Below are 15950 nucleotides of genomic sequence, written 5' to 3'. Positions count from 1 at the left end.
CAGGGGCCAGCTTCAGGGACCCAGACTGGCCCACTGAGCCAGAGTAAGTTAACTCCTGGTTTCAGAGCGATGAGAAGTCCTTGTGTAGAATTGCACTGGTCGGCGTCGACGACTGTTGACATAGCGCTTACAGTGGGAGGTCCTGTTCCAAGATGCATCACGCATGAAAGTCAGTGATCGTCAACAGGAGCTTGTGATGCATGGTCATGTGTTGTCGTTGAGGAAGCCGCTGGGGCATGCAAAGACTTGTGTAGCGATATGTTGGTGTTGGGGTGTGACATGCTGGATCAGTGCTGGTGAAGCTGCTGGGACCTGCAAGGGCTCCCGTCGAGGTGCGCTGCACACCATTGAGATGCGTCGGGCTGGTGGAGTCACCAAAGTAACCCATTCTCCTGCATTGTAGCTGCATTGAGCTGTGGAGCACTGCTGCATGTTGGGCTAGTTGTCACTGTTGAGATACCGTGCCCTGGATCAAGCTTGCAGAGCTGTCGAAGCGATGAAGTCCTGCATCAAAGATGCAGGGTGCAGCAAAGCCTGTAGTGTCCCTGTGGCTTGAGAAATGGAGGTCAGCTGACTGTTGGTGATCTTAGAGCCCTGGGATACACAGGCAGGCTGGTTTCAGCAGAGCAGCTCACAGCAGAAGAATCCTGGTGCAGGAATAGCAGTCCTTGGGCAGCAGAGCAGTCCTTGGGCAATGAAGCAAGTCAGCAAGGCAGACTTCACATCTGGGCTGTCTTTCTTCCTAGGAGAGCACTGGGGGTCTGAAAGCTAATATTAATACCTGGTGTTGACTTTGAAATAGGAGAGGCTTCAGAAGTTTCCGCTCCCCCAGAGGTGCTTAGAATTCACTGACTCCCTGCCCTGCCCCCAAATTGTCTGAGGTCACAATAGGCTAGTGTTAAACCCCTTTGTGAAAGTGCTGAGACAGAGCCTTTATGATGTGTAAGTCTGGTAGGTGATAACTCCTCCACTTCATTAACTCAGTATGGACCATCCTGCCAACACTCAGCTTCCCCTTTTCTCAGTGTCTGAGAGCAATGCACTAAGACTTAACTGCACACTACACCTAGTCATGTGCCCAGGATACAGGCAGAATACACCAAATGGTTGGAAAGAAAAAATTCAAACTTTCTAAAAGTGGCATTTCAGAATTGTTCTTTAGAATCTGACTTTACCATTAATGGAGGCTCTTAATTGCACCAAACTCGAAATTTCTACCTGCTCCCAATTGGAAGATATCACTTATTAAACATAACACAGTAACCAACTGTTATACTATGGGAGAGGTAGGTCTTGCAGTAGTGAAAAATGTACAAACAAGACATGTAAAACTTAAAAGTACATGTCTCACTTTTTAAATACACTGCACCCTGCCCCCTGGGCTGTTAAGGTCATATACCTTAGATGACTTACATGTATTAATAAGGAAGGCTTGGGCCTGGCAAAAGGTATATTTTGCCAGGCCAACTTGGCAGTTTGAAAACTGCGCACACAGGCTGAAATGGCAAGCTTGAGACATTAGTTAAGTGGTGGTGCAATCAGTGCTGTAGGCCTAATAGTAGCATTTTAATTTACAGGCCAAAGGTACATGTAGAATCTCTTTAGTATGGGCTTATAAGTAAATTAAATGTGCCAATTGGGTATAAGCCAATTTTTTTGTGTTAAAAGGAGAGCACACAAACACTTTAGCAGTGGTTTGAGGTGGTAAAGTGTGCAGAGTCATAAAAGCCTACAAAAAACAGGTTCTGAAAACAGGAGGGTGAAGGCAAAATGTTTGAGGAAGATCTTGCAGAGAGGGCTAAGTCCAACAGTCTGCCTTTAATGAAGTTCCTACCTAAGGAACTTCCCTCACAGTAGAGTGAAGGCTAAGCAGCCTGGGAACTTGCACCCCCCCCCACCACCCAGTGAACTGACCAGAGTGGATAGGTTTGAGTGATGCTAGTCCTGGATGCCACCTGGTGAATTTTACTTTCATGGGGCATTTAAATTTACTGAAATCCCTGAATTCCGCCAGTGGAGCGGAATTTTTCACCCACCCATACTCATGTGCCAACTGTATGGTGAAGCCCTTCATTGCCAGATCAATTCAGTTGAAATTTACAAAACAGTTCCCAAACTGAGCCTTATTTGATTGATGTGTGAACTCTAAATTTCTCCAGGAAATGTTCTTAGCTGTGTTTTTCATTTTCACACCAGATACTCAAGCTGCTTTGAGAGTGAGCCATAACAGCATCATTTGTATATAGCATGTGATTTATTAATTATCTTTGTATCATATAATTGTTTTGCTTTAAACGTTCACAGTTTGCATATTATCAACCAGTGAGTACAGTACTCTAACAGATTTTTTGTTTATCATTCATAGGTGGGAAAGGCATGGCTGGCTGGGAAGGTGGTATCCGTGTACCAGGAATATTTACGTGGCCGGATGTGCTACCTGCTAATACGGTGATTGATGAACCTACAAGTCTTATGGATGTTTATCCTACAGTGGTACATCTTGCAGGAGGAACATTGCCGCAGGATAGGTACACACAGTTCTCAGCTCTAATTTTCTGTAGTTTAGTGTGGGAATTCTGGATGTTAAGACTTTTGAAATTGGGTGCATATTCATTAGTATTTTTTGTCCTATGTGTAGATAGTGAATTCTGTACTCCCATACTTTGACATTTGAAGGGCATTGTGGATACGAAAATGTGCGATGATGCACACAAGTCACACCACACTGGATTTCCTTTGGTGTGTAGTTTTCAGAAACACCTCCTGATTGGTATATTTACATGTGTGCTGTCCAGCCAGGGACCTTTAATACTGCAGCCAATCCCCTTGGGGTGCAGCAGTACTTGCCTTGACTAAATGATATGTTCTATAGCAAGATAGACCCTCTGTGGCATGCTTTATCATTCGATCTTCCAAACTAGCCCTGGGGAAATCCATTTGTAGAATTGTCTGGTACATGTATAGCACACAACTGTCATCAGTGTGAAATAATTACAGGTGGATCTTTATGTATGATGGAGGGGTGTGGTGTTTGTGGTATGGTCTATTTGAGTAGACTTGAGTGTAGTGTTTTGTGGGCCACTCCAACCCTGATCAACTACTTTCTACCTGCACATGAGCTGCTCTGTCTAAAAGCCTAGGTCAAGCTCTGACAATCTCTTTATGCTTTTGTCCTTATGCCAGAACGGACTGCAATTGTTGAGGTTGGTAGGCCAATCTTTACTTACACCTTCACTTGGCAGCCTCAACAGACTCAGAATGGCTTGTCTTTCTTGCTGACATAACATGCTCACTATGCTTTTCAGGAGCTCCCCTAGGGATGAACTTGACAGCTGACCAGCCAAATGACTGCCAAAAAAGGCTTGGGTGAAATGAAGGAAGTCAGAATGCACAGGCCTGCCTTAGAGGGGCACTGGGGGCAATAATACAAAGTCTCCCCCTTCTTTGCAGACTGCAAACTTGTCAGGGCTACATTTCCACGGGGTCTGTATGAAGCTCAACGGGGCCCACCTCCAGATACCTCCAAATCTGAATGCTCTTATAGCGCAGATTTTTGGAGTGATCTGATGAGGGGAAGGTTGTGGGATTGGATCAGCAGGGAAGGAGATCTGAGAAAACAAAAAGGTCACAGGAAGAAAATACAAAGCACGTTAACAATTCTGCACAGACTTGAACTGCAGTCTGGTGTAAGGGTTTCAGATTACTTTGAATTTTGAGTTACAGTATGGCTAGATGATTGAGAAAATGAAGACACCAGGACTTTCAGCAGTGGGTTTTGTCGAGCCTTTCCCTAATAAACATGCAATTGGTTGTCTAATGATAACTTCTTTAATGTAATTTATATGCCACAACATTCACCCACTTGCGCTATGCTTGCATCATGAAAATCATAAGTCAGCAATAAAACTCTTCAATTTGTAATCCTATTTATCATGTTTATAAAACTCTTGACTTCAGAGTTAGTTGCAGGCTAAACAATATTTTCAAAATAGTTCAGTGCACTTTTAATTGTATGAAAACATTCTGCCTGGAAGATACTGAACTCAGAGTGACCCTGTAATTAATTAACACAGACTTCAGGACACAAAACTCAAATAACTGGAAAGCTACATGAATCCAGATGCACTTTCTTAGAAAGAATAATCTTACCTTCAGAGCAGGGCCTTCTCTGGAAACACACTCTCCTAGAGGCTCACAGAAGATTAATGAGTGAGATGACTGCAGCTGATAACAGGAGAGACTCCGCACAAAAGCTGCAATGACAGCTGCCTGACTGGGTTGAGGAAAAGACCCTTAGGAATGTCTTCACCAAGATGAGAGCAAACCGGACTGCCACCAGGGAGCCCCAAAGCAATAGTGAGAATCCTTTGCTGGGTGGGGCCAGTTTTATGCTAGGTGCCACGCCCAAGATGGCGGCTGTACAGCCTGCTGGGAATTGTAGTCTCTTTCAGACTACTACAATGAAGCAGCACAACGCTAGCAAACAGCAATATGGAGGAACAAACATTTGTTTAATATTCAAGACATGCCATATAATACCATAAAATATGTCATGGGGTAATAGCACAGTTTAATAAGAAAACAAACAAGTTAGCTTTGCAGGCGGCCTTGTGAGCTTTCCCACAAGATGGTTTGGCACACAATGGTAACAATGAGCACACAGGTAACGTAGCTGAGGCGGGCCCTAGATCACGCACCAGCCATGTTCTGATAAAACTCTACATTTTCAATATTGATGACTTTCCTCTGTTTCAGGAATGCAGTAAGCCACGAGTGAACTCTTCTGCTTTGAAGCACCCTCCAAAATAGATAGAGCGGAGGCTGCTGCTTCTACAGCAGTGAGAAAGATGTTAATGGCCAACATAAAGTCTTTCAGCTGAAGTCTGATGATAGACACTATATGTATTTTACACTTCCAAACAAATGAGTTGGACAGCCGACTTCCTGTATTATGTGCATGTTTTACATTGTATGGTTGAAGCAACCAGTCAGTTTTATTCACTCCAGCCATGTTTTTGCTAGAATCAAGTGACAGTTGGGTGTATGCACTTTCAAATGACTGAAACTATGACAGAAAAATGCTCTCATCATGAATTGTAATGAGGACTTGTACTTAACTGCCTGTCACAGAACTTCATAGCTAGCAGTACATTGCAACGCAAGACACTGCATGGGTCCTTTTAGTGCTTTTGGCAGATGTGTTCCTGCGGTAATCCAATGTGGTTGCTTAAAATTGTTGGATATGCCACAGTACTGCCATTGTACAGATGGTTGTGCAGCTATATTCTTGTACAGAGATTGTGTACATAACGATTAAAATCTTTATCAAAGAGTAAGCAAGATTGCACAGTGTCTTCATGCAAGGTCATAATGCGGGAGGGCCAGCAGCAGTATTTATACTGGAGTGAAACTCTTACACAACATATAAATCTTGATTCCATTGAGAACATTCTTACTAGGTATATGCTACCTAAACAGCAGCTGCTCTTTGTAGAAGATTAATTACTTGTCCACTGCTGCATTCTGCCCTGAAGTATTAATCACAGCAAGCTTTGGAAATACATGTTGCACAACAGATCGAGTTTGGAGCAGCCTGTCATGTTCTGGATGGTACAGTGGAAACGCTGCAACATTATTGTAATTCTGCATGTGTTGCATAATCAAAAATCGATCTCTGCTTATGACAGATAGGAATCTGCGTGTTGCCTAAATTGAGGCAGAAGACAAAAAAGGCTGCTCTGATGGCTTGCACAATATTCCCATGAACAATGGAATTCCCCCTATAAATGTTCAACTGTTTAAGTGAGGTGGGGGTCCACATGTGTGCCTGACAATGAGGCACCAGAATGCCTTTATGCTCTCTTAACAGCTATTTGGCACACAGATTAATTTGCTGCAAAAGTTCCTCAAGGAGGACATCATCCACTAAAAGTAGTTAATGGACAAAAGATTTGCAGTTTTGACCTTACATTCAGAAACTTCAGTAAAAGGCGGGATTACTGGCTTGAATCTATCAGGTGGTTGCCAAGTGAATCCTCTTGCCATGCAAAGCACCTGTATGCATTATGGATTGTGGTTTGAGATCATGGTCTATGAATGGCACAGATTATGCTTGTGAAGGAACATCATTACTACCTTGCTGTGTTGCTTTGGCATGGTCTTCAGACTCACTTGAATAGATATCATCATCTGATGGAATTACACCTATGGAAAAATCACTTTCAGAATCTGATTCTTACCCTCAGATTCTGTCTCTTTATCTGAACTGGCCACAGAACACTCCTTCAGCATTAGACCAAAGTGCTGTCAGCAGATAACCTGGGAGAGGCTGTGTTAGATTTGTTTTCTAAAACTTCTTTGCACCTTGTTGCAAACTAATCTTGTTGCAACAGCCTCACATGACAGAAAACTCACTATTTTCAAACAGAATTTTATGCAACCTCCAAGATCAAAGTCTAATGGCAACTGATGGTCTTGCAGTCGTGGCCAAGCAGGAAAATATGCAGAAGATGTACCATTTAAAAGAGGACCAGTGCCCCTTTCTAACACTATTTATCCTTCCTATCTCTGAGTCCAGGATACCTAAGTCCCAGGGAATTATTGAGACCATTCTTCATCAATAAGAGAGTGAAAGTGTGCATCACTTCACATCAGTATTGGAGAAGCAGCGTTGGAAGGGGAGCCTCTGTATTCCTCAAATAAGGATGTTTGCATGAAGATTGTGATTTCCTCTCATATATCATTTCAGGGTGAATATTAATGTCCTCCCAGAGGATGTCTGTAAGGAAATGGCTCCCTGTTGCAATTACCCCCCACTTTTTGCCTGATACTGATGCTGACTTGACTGAGAAGTGTGCTGGGACCCTGCTAACCAGGCCCCAGCACCAGTGTTTTTTCACATAAAATGTACCATTGTCTCCAAAATTGGCACAACCTTGGCACCCAGGTAAGTCCCTTGTAACTGGTACCCCTGGTACCAACAGCCCTGATGCCAGGGAAGGTCTCTAAGGGCTGCAGCATGTCTTATGCCACCCTAGGGACCCCTCACTCAGCACAGACACACTGCTTGCCAGCTTGTGTGTGCTGGTGGGGAGAAAATGACTAAGTTGACATGGCACTCCACTCAGGATGCCATGCCAACCTCACACTGCTTGTGGCATAGGTAAGTCACCCCTCTAGCAGGCCTTACAGCCCTAAGGCAGGGTGCACTATACCACAGGTGAGGGCATAGGTGCATGAGCACTATGCCCCTACAGTGTCTAAGCAAAACCTTAGACATTGTAAGTGCAGGGTACCCATAAGAGTATATGGTCTGGGAGTCTGTCAAAAACAAACTACACAGCTCCATAATGGCTACACTGAATACTGGGAAGTTTGATATCAAACTTCTCAGAATAATAAACTCACACTGATGCCAGTGTTGGATTTATTAAAAAATGCACACAGAGGGCATCTTAGAGATGCCCCCTGTATTTTACCCAGTTGTTCAGTGCAGGACTGACTGGTCTGTGCCAGCCTGCTGCTGAGAGACGCGCTCTGACCCCATGTGGTGAGAGCCTTTGTGCTCTCTGAGGACAGAAACAAAGCCTGCTCTGGGTGGAGGTGCTTCACACCTCCCCCCTGCAGGAACTGTAACACCTAGCAGTGAGCCTCAAAGGCTCAGGCTTCGTGTTACAATGCCCCAGGGCACTCCAGCTAGTGGAGATGCCCGCCCCCTGGACAGATTCCCCACTTTTGAAGGCAAGTCCAGGAGAGATAATGAGAAAAACAAGGAGTCACCCACCAGTCAGGACAGCCCCTAAGGTGTCCTGAGCTGAGGTGACCCCTTCCTTTAGAAATCCTCCATCTTGATTTTGGAGGATTCCCCCAATAGGAATAGGGATGTGCCCCCCTCCACCCAGGGAGGAGGCACAAAGAGGGTGTAGCCACCCTCAAGGACAGTAGCCATTGGCTACTGCCCTCCCAGACCTAAACACCCCCCTAAATTTAGTATTTAGGGGCTCCCCAGAACCTAGGAAACTAGATTCCTGCAACCTAAGACGAAGAAGGACTGCTGACCTGAAGCCCTGCAGAGAAGACGGAGACACCAACTGCTTTGGCCCCAGCCCTACCAGCCTGTCTCCCCACTTCGAGAGAAACTGCAACAGTGACGCGCTCCCCAGGGTCCAGCGACCTCTGAAGCCTCAGAGGACTACCCTGCATCTAAAAGGACCAAGAACTCTTGAGGGCAGCGGCCCTGTTCCAAAGAAACCAAAACTTGCAACAAAGAAACAACTTTAAAAGGACTCTGTGTTTTTCCCGCCGGAAGCGTGAGACTTTCTACTCTGCACCCGACACCCCCGGCTCGACCTGCGGAGAAACAACATTACAGGGAGGAATGCGACCCTGTGAGTAACCAGAGTTGACCCCCCTGAGCCCCCCCAGCGACGCCTGCAGAGGGAATCCAGAGGCTCCCCCTGACCGCGACTGCCTGCTTCCAAGAACCCGACGCCTGGTAAAGACACTGCACCCGCAGCCCCCAGGACCTGAAGGATCAGACCTCCATTGCAGAAGCGACCCCCAGGTGGCACTCTCCCTTGCCCAGGTGGTGGCTACCCCGAGGAGCCCCCCCTTGCCTGCCTGCTTCACTGAAGAGACCCCTGGGTTTCCCATTGAAACCTATTGCAAACCCGACGCCTGTTTGCACTCTGCACCCGGCCGTCCCCGTGCCGCTGAGGGTGTACTTTTTGTGCTGACTTGTGTCCCCCCGGTGCCCTACAAAACCCCCCTGGTCTGCTCTCCAAAGTCACGGGTACTTACCTGCTGGCAGACTGGAACCGGGGCACCCCCTTCTCCATTGAAGCCTATGTGTTTTGGGCACCACTTTGACCTCTGCACCTGACCGGCCCTGAGCGGCCGGTGTGGTAACTTTGGGGTGGCCCTGAACCCCCAACGGTGGTCTACCTTGGACCCAGCTTTGAACTCTGTAGGTGGTTTACTTACCTGCAAAATTAACAAATACTTACCTCCCCAAGGAACTGTTGAAATTTGCACTGTGTCTAGTTTTAAAATAGCTTATTGCCATTTTTGCCAAAATTGTACATGATATTTTGCTTATTCAAAGTTCCTATGGTACCTAAGTGAAGTACCTTTCATTTGAAGTATTGATTGTAAGTCTTGAACCTGTGGTTCTTAAAATAAACTAAGAAAATATATTTTTCTACATAAAAACCTATTGGCCTGGAATTGTCTTTGAGTGTGTGTTCCTCATTTATTGCCTGTGTGTCTACAACAAATGCTTAACACTATCCTCTGATAAGCCTACTGCTCGACCACACTACCACAAAATAGAGCATTAGAATTATCTCTTTTTGCCACTATCTTACCTCTAAGGGGAACCCTTGGACTCTGTGCATGCTATTTCTTACTTTGAAATAGTACATACAGAGCCAACTTCCTACAATGTCTTTCAGTAGACAGATATTCCTTTTTTGGGGAACCTTGTGTGGATAGGGTATTATCAAGCACCCAATGCTGGGGTGTAGCCTGATTTGCCAAAATGGAGGCTGAGTAATTTGTAAACTCATGGTGGGGAGCTCTTGTAATCCATAATTTCTGCCCCATCTGGCCACACTGACTTCCGGTATGGACAGATTTGTGGCAGAAGTATTCACCTGGTGGCCACATACCTCATCTTTTCTGAATTTGACTTGGTTTTGGAGGCTGAGCCTGGGCACAGCTGACCGTGTGGTGGTGCACCATGTGGGTGGAGTGTGCCATGGATGCTGTGGATTCTGGCTGGACCCCTTTGAAACCACAGTGCCCTCCATGGTGGATCCTTGATGGGTCGCTGGCTGAGGAATGACTCCGTACTTGGGTGGCCTGATGGCTCCCAATGCCTTAGTCCCAGTTCACTGACTTGGCGGAAGGCCTAGAGCCCCCTGCGGACTTGCCGCCAAAGACATAGCCCTGCTCTTTAAGGAGGCAGTGGCGTTTTCACTCCCCATTTGCAGTAGAATGTGGCACCGGGATGGGTGCCCTGACTTCTGCAAATTGCAACAAAGTGCCTGTGAGTGCTGAAACCAAGGGCAGTGGCCTACTGAGTGGTGCTGGTGCCCGCTGGTGGTGGCCAGAAGACCCTGCGGTCCTCTCTAGACCTGCAGCAGCTCCTCTGAAATCACTCTTGTGGGGCTGCCAGTTGACTGCAGGGAATCCTGATTGAGCGGGCGTTGTGGCCCCTGTATTCCAGGTCCCATCCCGCAACCTTGTGAGAGATCGGGTGAGCCTCATCACTATGGTGCCTACGACATGGGGCTACTTTTACAGGTAGTGAGGTCTCAGTTCCCTGCTTGTGATGCTTTGAAGCACATTGACGGCCCCCTTGGCCAGGTTCTTAAATTTGGGGAATGCTTGTGTATGTGTGGGAGCTTCGAGAGGGGCTCGCCAGACAATGTGGGTACTGCTGAACGACGGGATGCTGGGAGGATTGCTCGTGAGCATGCCCTGCCTGCAGCCCTGCTGACAGCACGAGGAATCCACTTGAGTGCTGGCATGAGAGTTGCCTGACAGTAGCTAGAAGGCGCTTTGCTTCTCTTCTTGGGAACCTGGCAGTGTGAACTAAGCACTATTATCCCCTGCCCTTGCACTCCTTGGGGACTGGCACAGATCTCAAAGAGTGGATCTCCTGCCGGGAACACGAAGTAGATTGACTTGACTATTACATCCACATATCCATTATGTGGGAGACAGAATTGAGAGAACGCTTTGCCTTTGGCCCCTGTGACTAGGGTTCATGTGGCACTGGACTTAGAGTGCAGGGCCCGACTGTTCCTGCTGCACTGCTAGACCAATTTCACTGAAACTGGGGGTGGCTGCATGCTGTTCGAGGCCCCCTTCTTCTCTTCTGAATCACCACTGCAACCCAACAATACTCTGGAGGATAACTCGCAAGCCGATTTTTGGTGGGTTGACAAAGTTGAAGAAAAAATAAAGATGCCTTTAAATTTTGTATTTATATTATCACATTGGCTGCGCTTTAAAAACAGAGGTCAAATGTAATTGATGCGTATTTTTTCAACATAGGGGTTGGTGTTTACGAATTCCTCTCACCTTGCAGTCAGAGAAAGAAAAGGAAAGTGAATTATGTGAGTCTTGCTGTGGCACAGGCATTATGAAAGAAAAGGCTATAGGATGTCATTTTTTGTAACTATCAACAAAATGTAAATACCTAAAAACAAACTGTACACATCCAGCAGTTAAGAAGGCAAAAAATGATGCCCTTGTAATTCTGAAATGGGACGGAATTAAATATTATAATAAAATCAAAACAAATCAAGACATTTTACTAGGTGATGTACAAATTATTTGTATTCACTGAAAACTGATTTCCACACATTGTTATTTGTGTGCAATATAGATTTTTCAGTAAAATTGCATATCTGCATGTTTAGTGGCCAATTCAATGGGAAATGGGCTGTATGTACACGATTGGGCGCTAACCCACGATGCTCAAGTAGCATTAAAAAATTGACCCCATCAAGTCCATTAAAGCTAGAAGGGTTACACAAGTTTCCCCAGGGTTTGCTGGGGATTTTGAATAGTGACCGTTGGTTTCCTGATGCTTTTTGGGCTGTGGCGAATAAGGCTCTTCAACAACCTCAATTAGTGTGTGGAGAATGACCTTCTGACCAATCTCAGGTTTATTGTAACTCTAAAGGAATTTACATGTACCATTAAGATAATTATCCAAGTTACCACTGAAGTGTCCAATATGAATGCTGGACGAGCAAGCCATTTGGTTATTTGAACATTTATTCTGAAGCTTGTTACGAATGATGACGTAAAATGTTAATGGAAAATATAAAAAAAACAATTAAGCACCCCAAACCACAGTAAAAACTCCACTTAATTACCAGTGCAAAGATAGGGCTGCATCACAGGGGTCGAAATGAGATTATGATTCAGTGCACATTTTCTCTGACACAGGAGTTTTTCGCCCGGGAATAGCAGCAAGAAAACCTGCTACAAGCATGGGAGCAAAGTGTGCGAAATGATGTTTGCACACACACTAATATGTAGCATCATATCCATATTGCCCAATCCTGGACAAGCTAACCGTAATCAAATGAATTTGCACCCCTTTGCACAGCTCCTGCGTTTGCATATTTGTGGGTGTGCAGCCCTAGTATTAAGGGCTTGGAAAGTAAACACGATTGTTCTTCACTGTGTGCTCATTTATTGATGCTTACTTTGTTTTCTTTGTTTGAGTAGGTGCTTCCTTTATTATATGCACTAAAAAGACTTGGATGGTGGGGGAGAGGATACTGCCCCAAACCCACTATTAGATCCGTCAATAGACAAAGGAGGAGAGGAAACCCCGGAGCAATTCTTGAGGTGTTCAAAACCAATTCTGTGACCACCAAATCATAGTTACTAGAATGAGATTGATAGATTACTTCCTGATCTAAACTTGTGTAATTATAATGGATGAGGATAGGCGTAGTTAAATTCCAAGAGCCACACCAATAGAAATGCATCCACAATTGTAGGGTTTAGGTCCAGTATCCAAATTATAAAATACTGCTAACTTGGCATTCAGCCTAGAAGCAAACAAGCCTATTCTGGGGAATTCCATCTTTCACCTGGCACTGCAAGGATCCTCATGTGCAGCCTTCATTCGCTGGAATCCTGGAGGGAATTCTAATCAGCCACCACATTGATCATTCTAATGAAGTACCGGACAGGAATTGCAAAATCCATCTTTATTTGCATCCTGGATCCGGTTCCCCCAGTTGATTGCCAGACTTGACTGAGAAGGACAGAGTACCAAACCAATGAAGCGCAGTGACTCCGCCAGGAGCATGAAACAAGTGATATGCAAAAGAAACTGATCTCTGCCCCACTTTCTGGTCGACAGTTTGTTGCCATTAGCACCCCAGTCCTACCTGCTGATGTCCAGCTCTCTTGAGTATGTCTGGTGGTAGCCTAAAGATCTCCCTGATGTTTCAAATGTCCTTGTTGTTCCGCCACCACTGAATATCTGACCTGGCCTTCTTAGAGTAATACTCTTTGGCCAATGCAGAATGTGGAGTCTTTGTAAGTTTTGGTGATGTAGCAGGTCTGAAATACGATTATAACACAGTCCAGACATATGATCTTAGTTGTACTTTCTCCACTGCCAGTATTCTACTCAGCTTCTTTAGTGAGATTAGATTGGCTTCAGATATACATGAAACAGTTGATCAGAAATCCCAGAGACAGCATTTGTCTTTTGGGCACCAAGTCTGACTTCTCATGGTTTATTAGGAAACCAGAATACTCTTATCAGGAAAATGACCATTTTGACTTCTGATAGCAGAATTTACTATTCTAGGGCACTAAAAACTTGTCATCTTAATAAGTAATCAGCCTTTCCCCTAAACCCACAGCCGTGCAAGCACCTTTTGCAGCAGCTCTAAAAAAAACAAAAAAAAACTAGGGGGTTTCAATGACAGGCTGAATGGAAGCACATTGAACTCCCACACTCATCGATTCCAAAGAAACTTCAAAGACCTTCTGTTGGGTACACACAGTATTGAGAGATACCCAACCATAGGTCTGCGCTGACAAACTAATTGCTCTCCAACTCAATCTTTTACATGTGGAAGGCCCAAAATTTGATATGCCTGTCTATTTTCAAATGATTGCATTCTCTTGATTGCTAGTTGGAGACCATTATTTCTTCCCCAATAAGAAGATACTGCCCAGGAAGTCACTTAGATGTAAAAAATACTGAATTGCATCTTTCCTTTTTACATCGTGGAACTCTAAATGTATAAGGGCCATTTCCTCTAAGGCTGAACAGAATGCAGTCATACAGACTGCACTAGGATTCCACAAAACTCTTTCCACTTCACCAAACATAACAAGACTCTTGCCCAGTGCTTACTTGGGAAGAAAGGACAAAGATTACCCAGAGCGTGTTTCAGCTCCAATGGAAGTGGCCATGGTTGAATCTAAACCTGGATAGGGAGATACTTGGAAATTCTGGAGATTTTCAAACTGTCCTCAACTAAACAAGCATCCCTGTACCATCTGGTCCCTTCAAAAACCTTGTGTATGAAAACCCCTTTCAGTGAAGCTTTCACTTTTTCTATTGCTGTGAACATTTGCAAAATCATCCTAGCTTCTTGATAAAATTATTGTCAAACTGGCAGCCCTGGGTGCAAGGCCTCTCCCCCTAAAGAGGCGAACTCCTCTTTACTTGAGAGCCACCTTATGCAGAATTAAGCAGTGCAACTTTGTTGAAATTGCATAGTTAAGTGTTCTGGTGGAGGCCTAGAAATCTCTGTGCCTAACAGGAGAGAACCTGTGGTCCATTTGCTGCCTCATAAAGGGCTTGATTGTTGCCAGAATTTTTATGAATAGCCTAGCTGATCCAGCCGTTTGTTTGTCATGCTCTCCAGTAACTGTTGCTACCCCTCTTGGTGTTCCTGGATAACTTGCTCTTGACTGTAGCAATTGTTCCTTTGAGTTTTTGTCTGTTACTTTGCCCGTGACGGAGGGCCTAGGGCCTGAAGATCTGAGGTGGTATCTCCCCACCTGTCCATATGAATGTACAGCCCTTCCTTCACATTGTTGTCTTGAGAGTTTTCTGGATGCAATTCTACACCAGTAAGTCCAGTGCCAGCTCACTCAGTGTGATAGGTTTCCTCCTCTACATACTGTTCGTTTGAATACATGTTTTTTTAATTGCCATTCTGACCACAACACAGAAAGAGTACTGCCTTGGAGAACTTTCTGCACCCTCATGTGGAGACAGCAAGCAGTGCAGAAAGAGGAGTCTCAGAGCCTCCGTCCCGCTTTGAATGGTCCCGTCTCATAATGCAGGAGGCTGCATGAGGCTTTTGCAGTGCTAGGAACATAGCTCTGCCACCTGAACTATGCCCATCCCAGGGAGAAATGTAAGGGAAACCATTGCAGGTTGGCACAAAAACTGTGATTTTAGCACAATATTATAAAAAGGTAAGTTCTTCAGAAATCAAGCATATCCAAGCATTGTATACAGTGAGACAAGAATAGAACACATGTTTGCTGCAGATACCAAAGAAAGAAGTTGTCTAAATTTTTCAGCCAGACTTATTATTGTTGAACGATTTTGCCCTTTCCAATAACTTTAATGCAAATTTAGCAAGTAATTTGCCTAACGTCAATGGAGCTATTAAGGTAACATATCACACATGGTATCTAGACAAATCTTAATTTTCCCCGACTCCAATGTAAAAGAGTAAAACTCCTCTTCAATTATGCCAAGATATCTGGCTACTTTTGGATCACTGAAATGCAGTAAGAAGAAACTTCACACATTCTTAGGCTTAATATCAGCAAACACACCTGAAGTATTTACCACTGACAGAAACTCTTTATACTAAATATTTTGTGTTCTTTTCCTATAAGTAACCACTAGAACATGCTCAGAACTCAATTGGGTACACTTGCCAGGTCGAATGGGCAGTGCAAGACTGCACACAGACACTGCAGTGGCAGTTCTGAGACATGTTTACAAGGCTACGCATGTGGGTGGCACAACCTATGCTTTAGGCCCACTAGTAGCATTTGGCTTACAGGCCCTGGGCACCTGTAGTGCACTTTATTAGCAACTTACTAGTAAATCAAATGTGCCAATCATGGAAAATATTTTTTATTTTTTATTTTTATATTTATTTATTTTTGCATTCATGAAACAAGAACCATCAAACAGGGTGAAGTGCCATTCACATAAAATGTTCAGTAAGCATACCCCTCTGGCATCAATTCCTAGTAAATCACCAGCTGTTCCTGGCAGTACGCAGCGTCTTTCAGCCATTCGTCACATCGGGGTATCCATTTCCTTCCCCAGCACAGCGCCACTCTATGCTTAGCCAACAGCAGCAGCAGTCCCACCAACCGTCTGGATGCAGAGGGGATCTCCTCAACATATCCCAGGAGTGCAA

The 15950-nt window shown here is 44.8% G+C and overlaps 1 protein-coding gene across 6 annotated transcripts in view; it reads left to right on the top strand.

Annotated features, from left to right (window-relative positions):
- LOC138250332 (arylsulfatase D-like) overlaps positions 1 to 15950 on the top strand; it is a 664413-nt gene that overhangs the window by 528384 nt on the left and 120079 nt on the right. For all 6 annotated transcript variants that reach the window (XM_069205101.1, XM_069205102.1, XM_069205100.1 and 3 more), the window contains one exon: positions 2366 to 2528. In XM_069205101.1, coding sequence (XP_069061202.1) covers positions 2366 to 2528 — 163 coding nt within the window. The remainder of the gene's footprint in view (positions 1 to 2365; positions 2529 to 15950) is intronic.

Source organism: Pleurodeles waltl, chromosome 8, assembly GCF_031143425.1.
Source record: "Pleurodeles waltl isolate 20211129_DDA chromosome 8, aPleWal1.hap1.20221129, whole genome shotgun sequence".
NCBI lineage: Eukaryota > Metazoa > Chordata > Amphibia > Caudata > Salamandridae > Pleurodeles > Pleurodeles waltl.
Note: the sequence above shows the minus strand (reverse complement) of the source record. Positions and strands in the feature narration are given on the sequence as shown.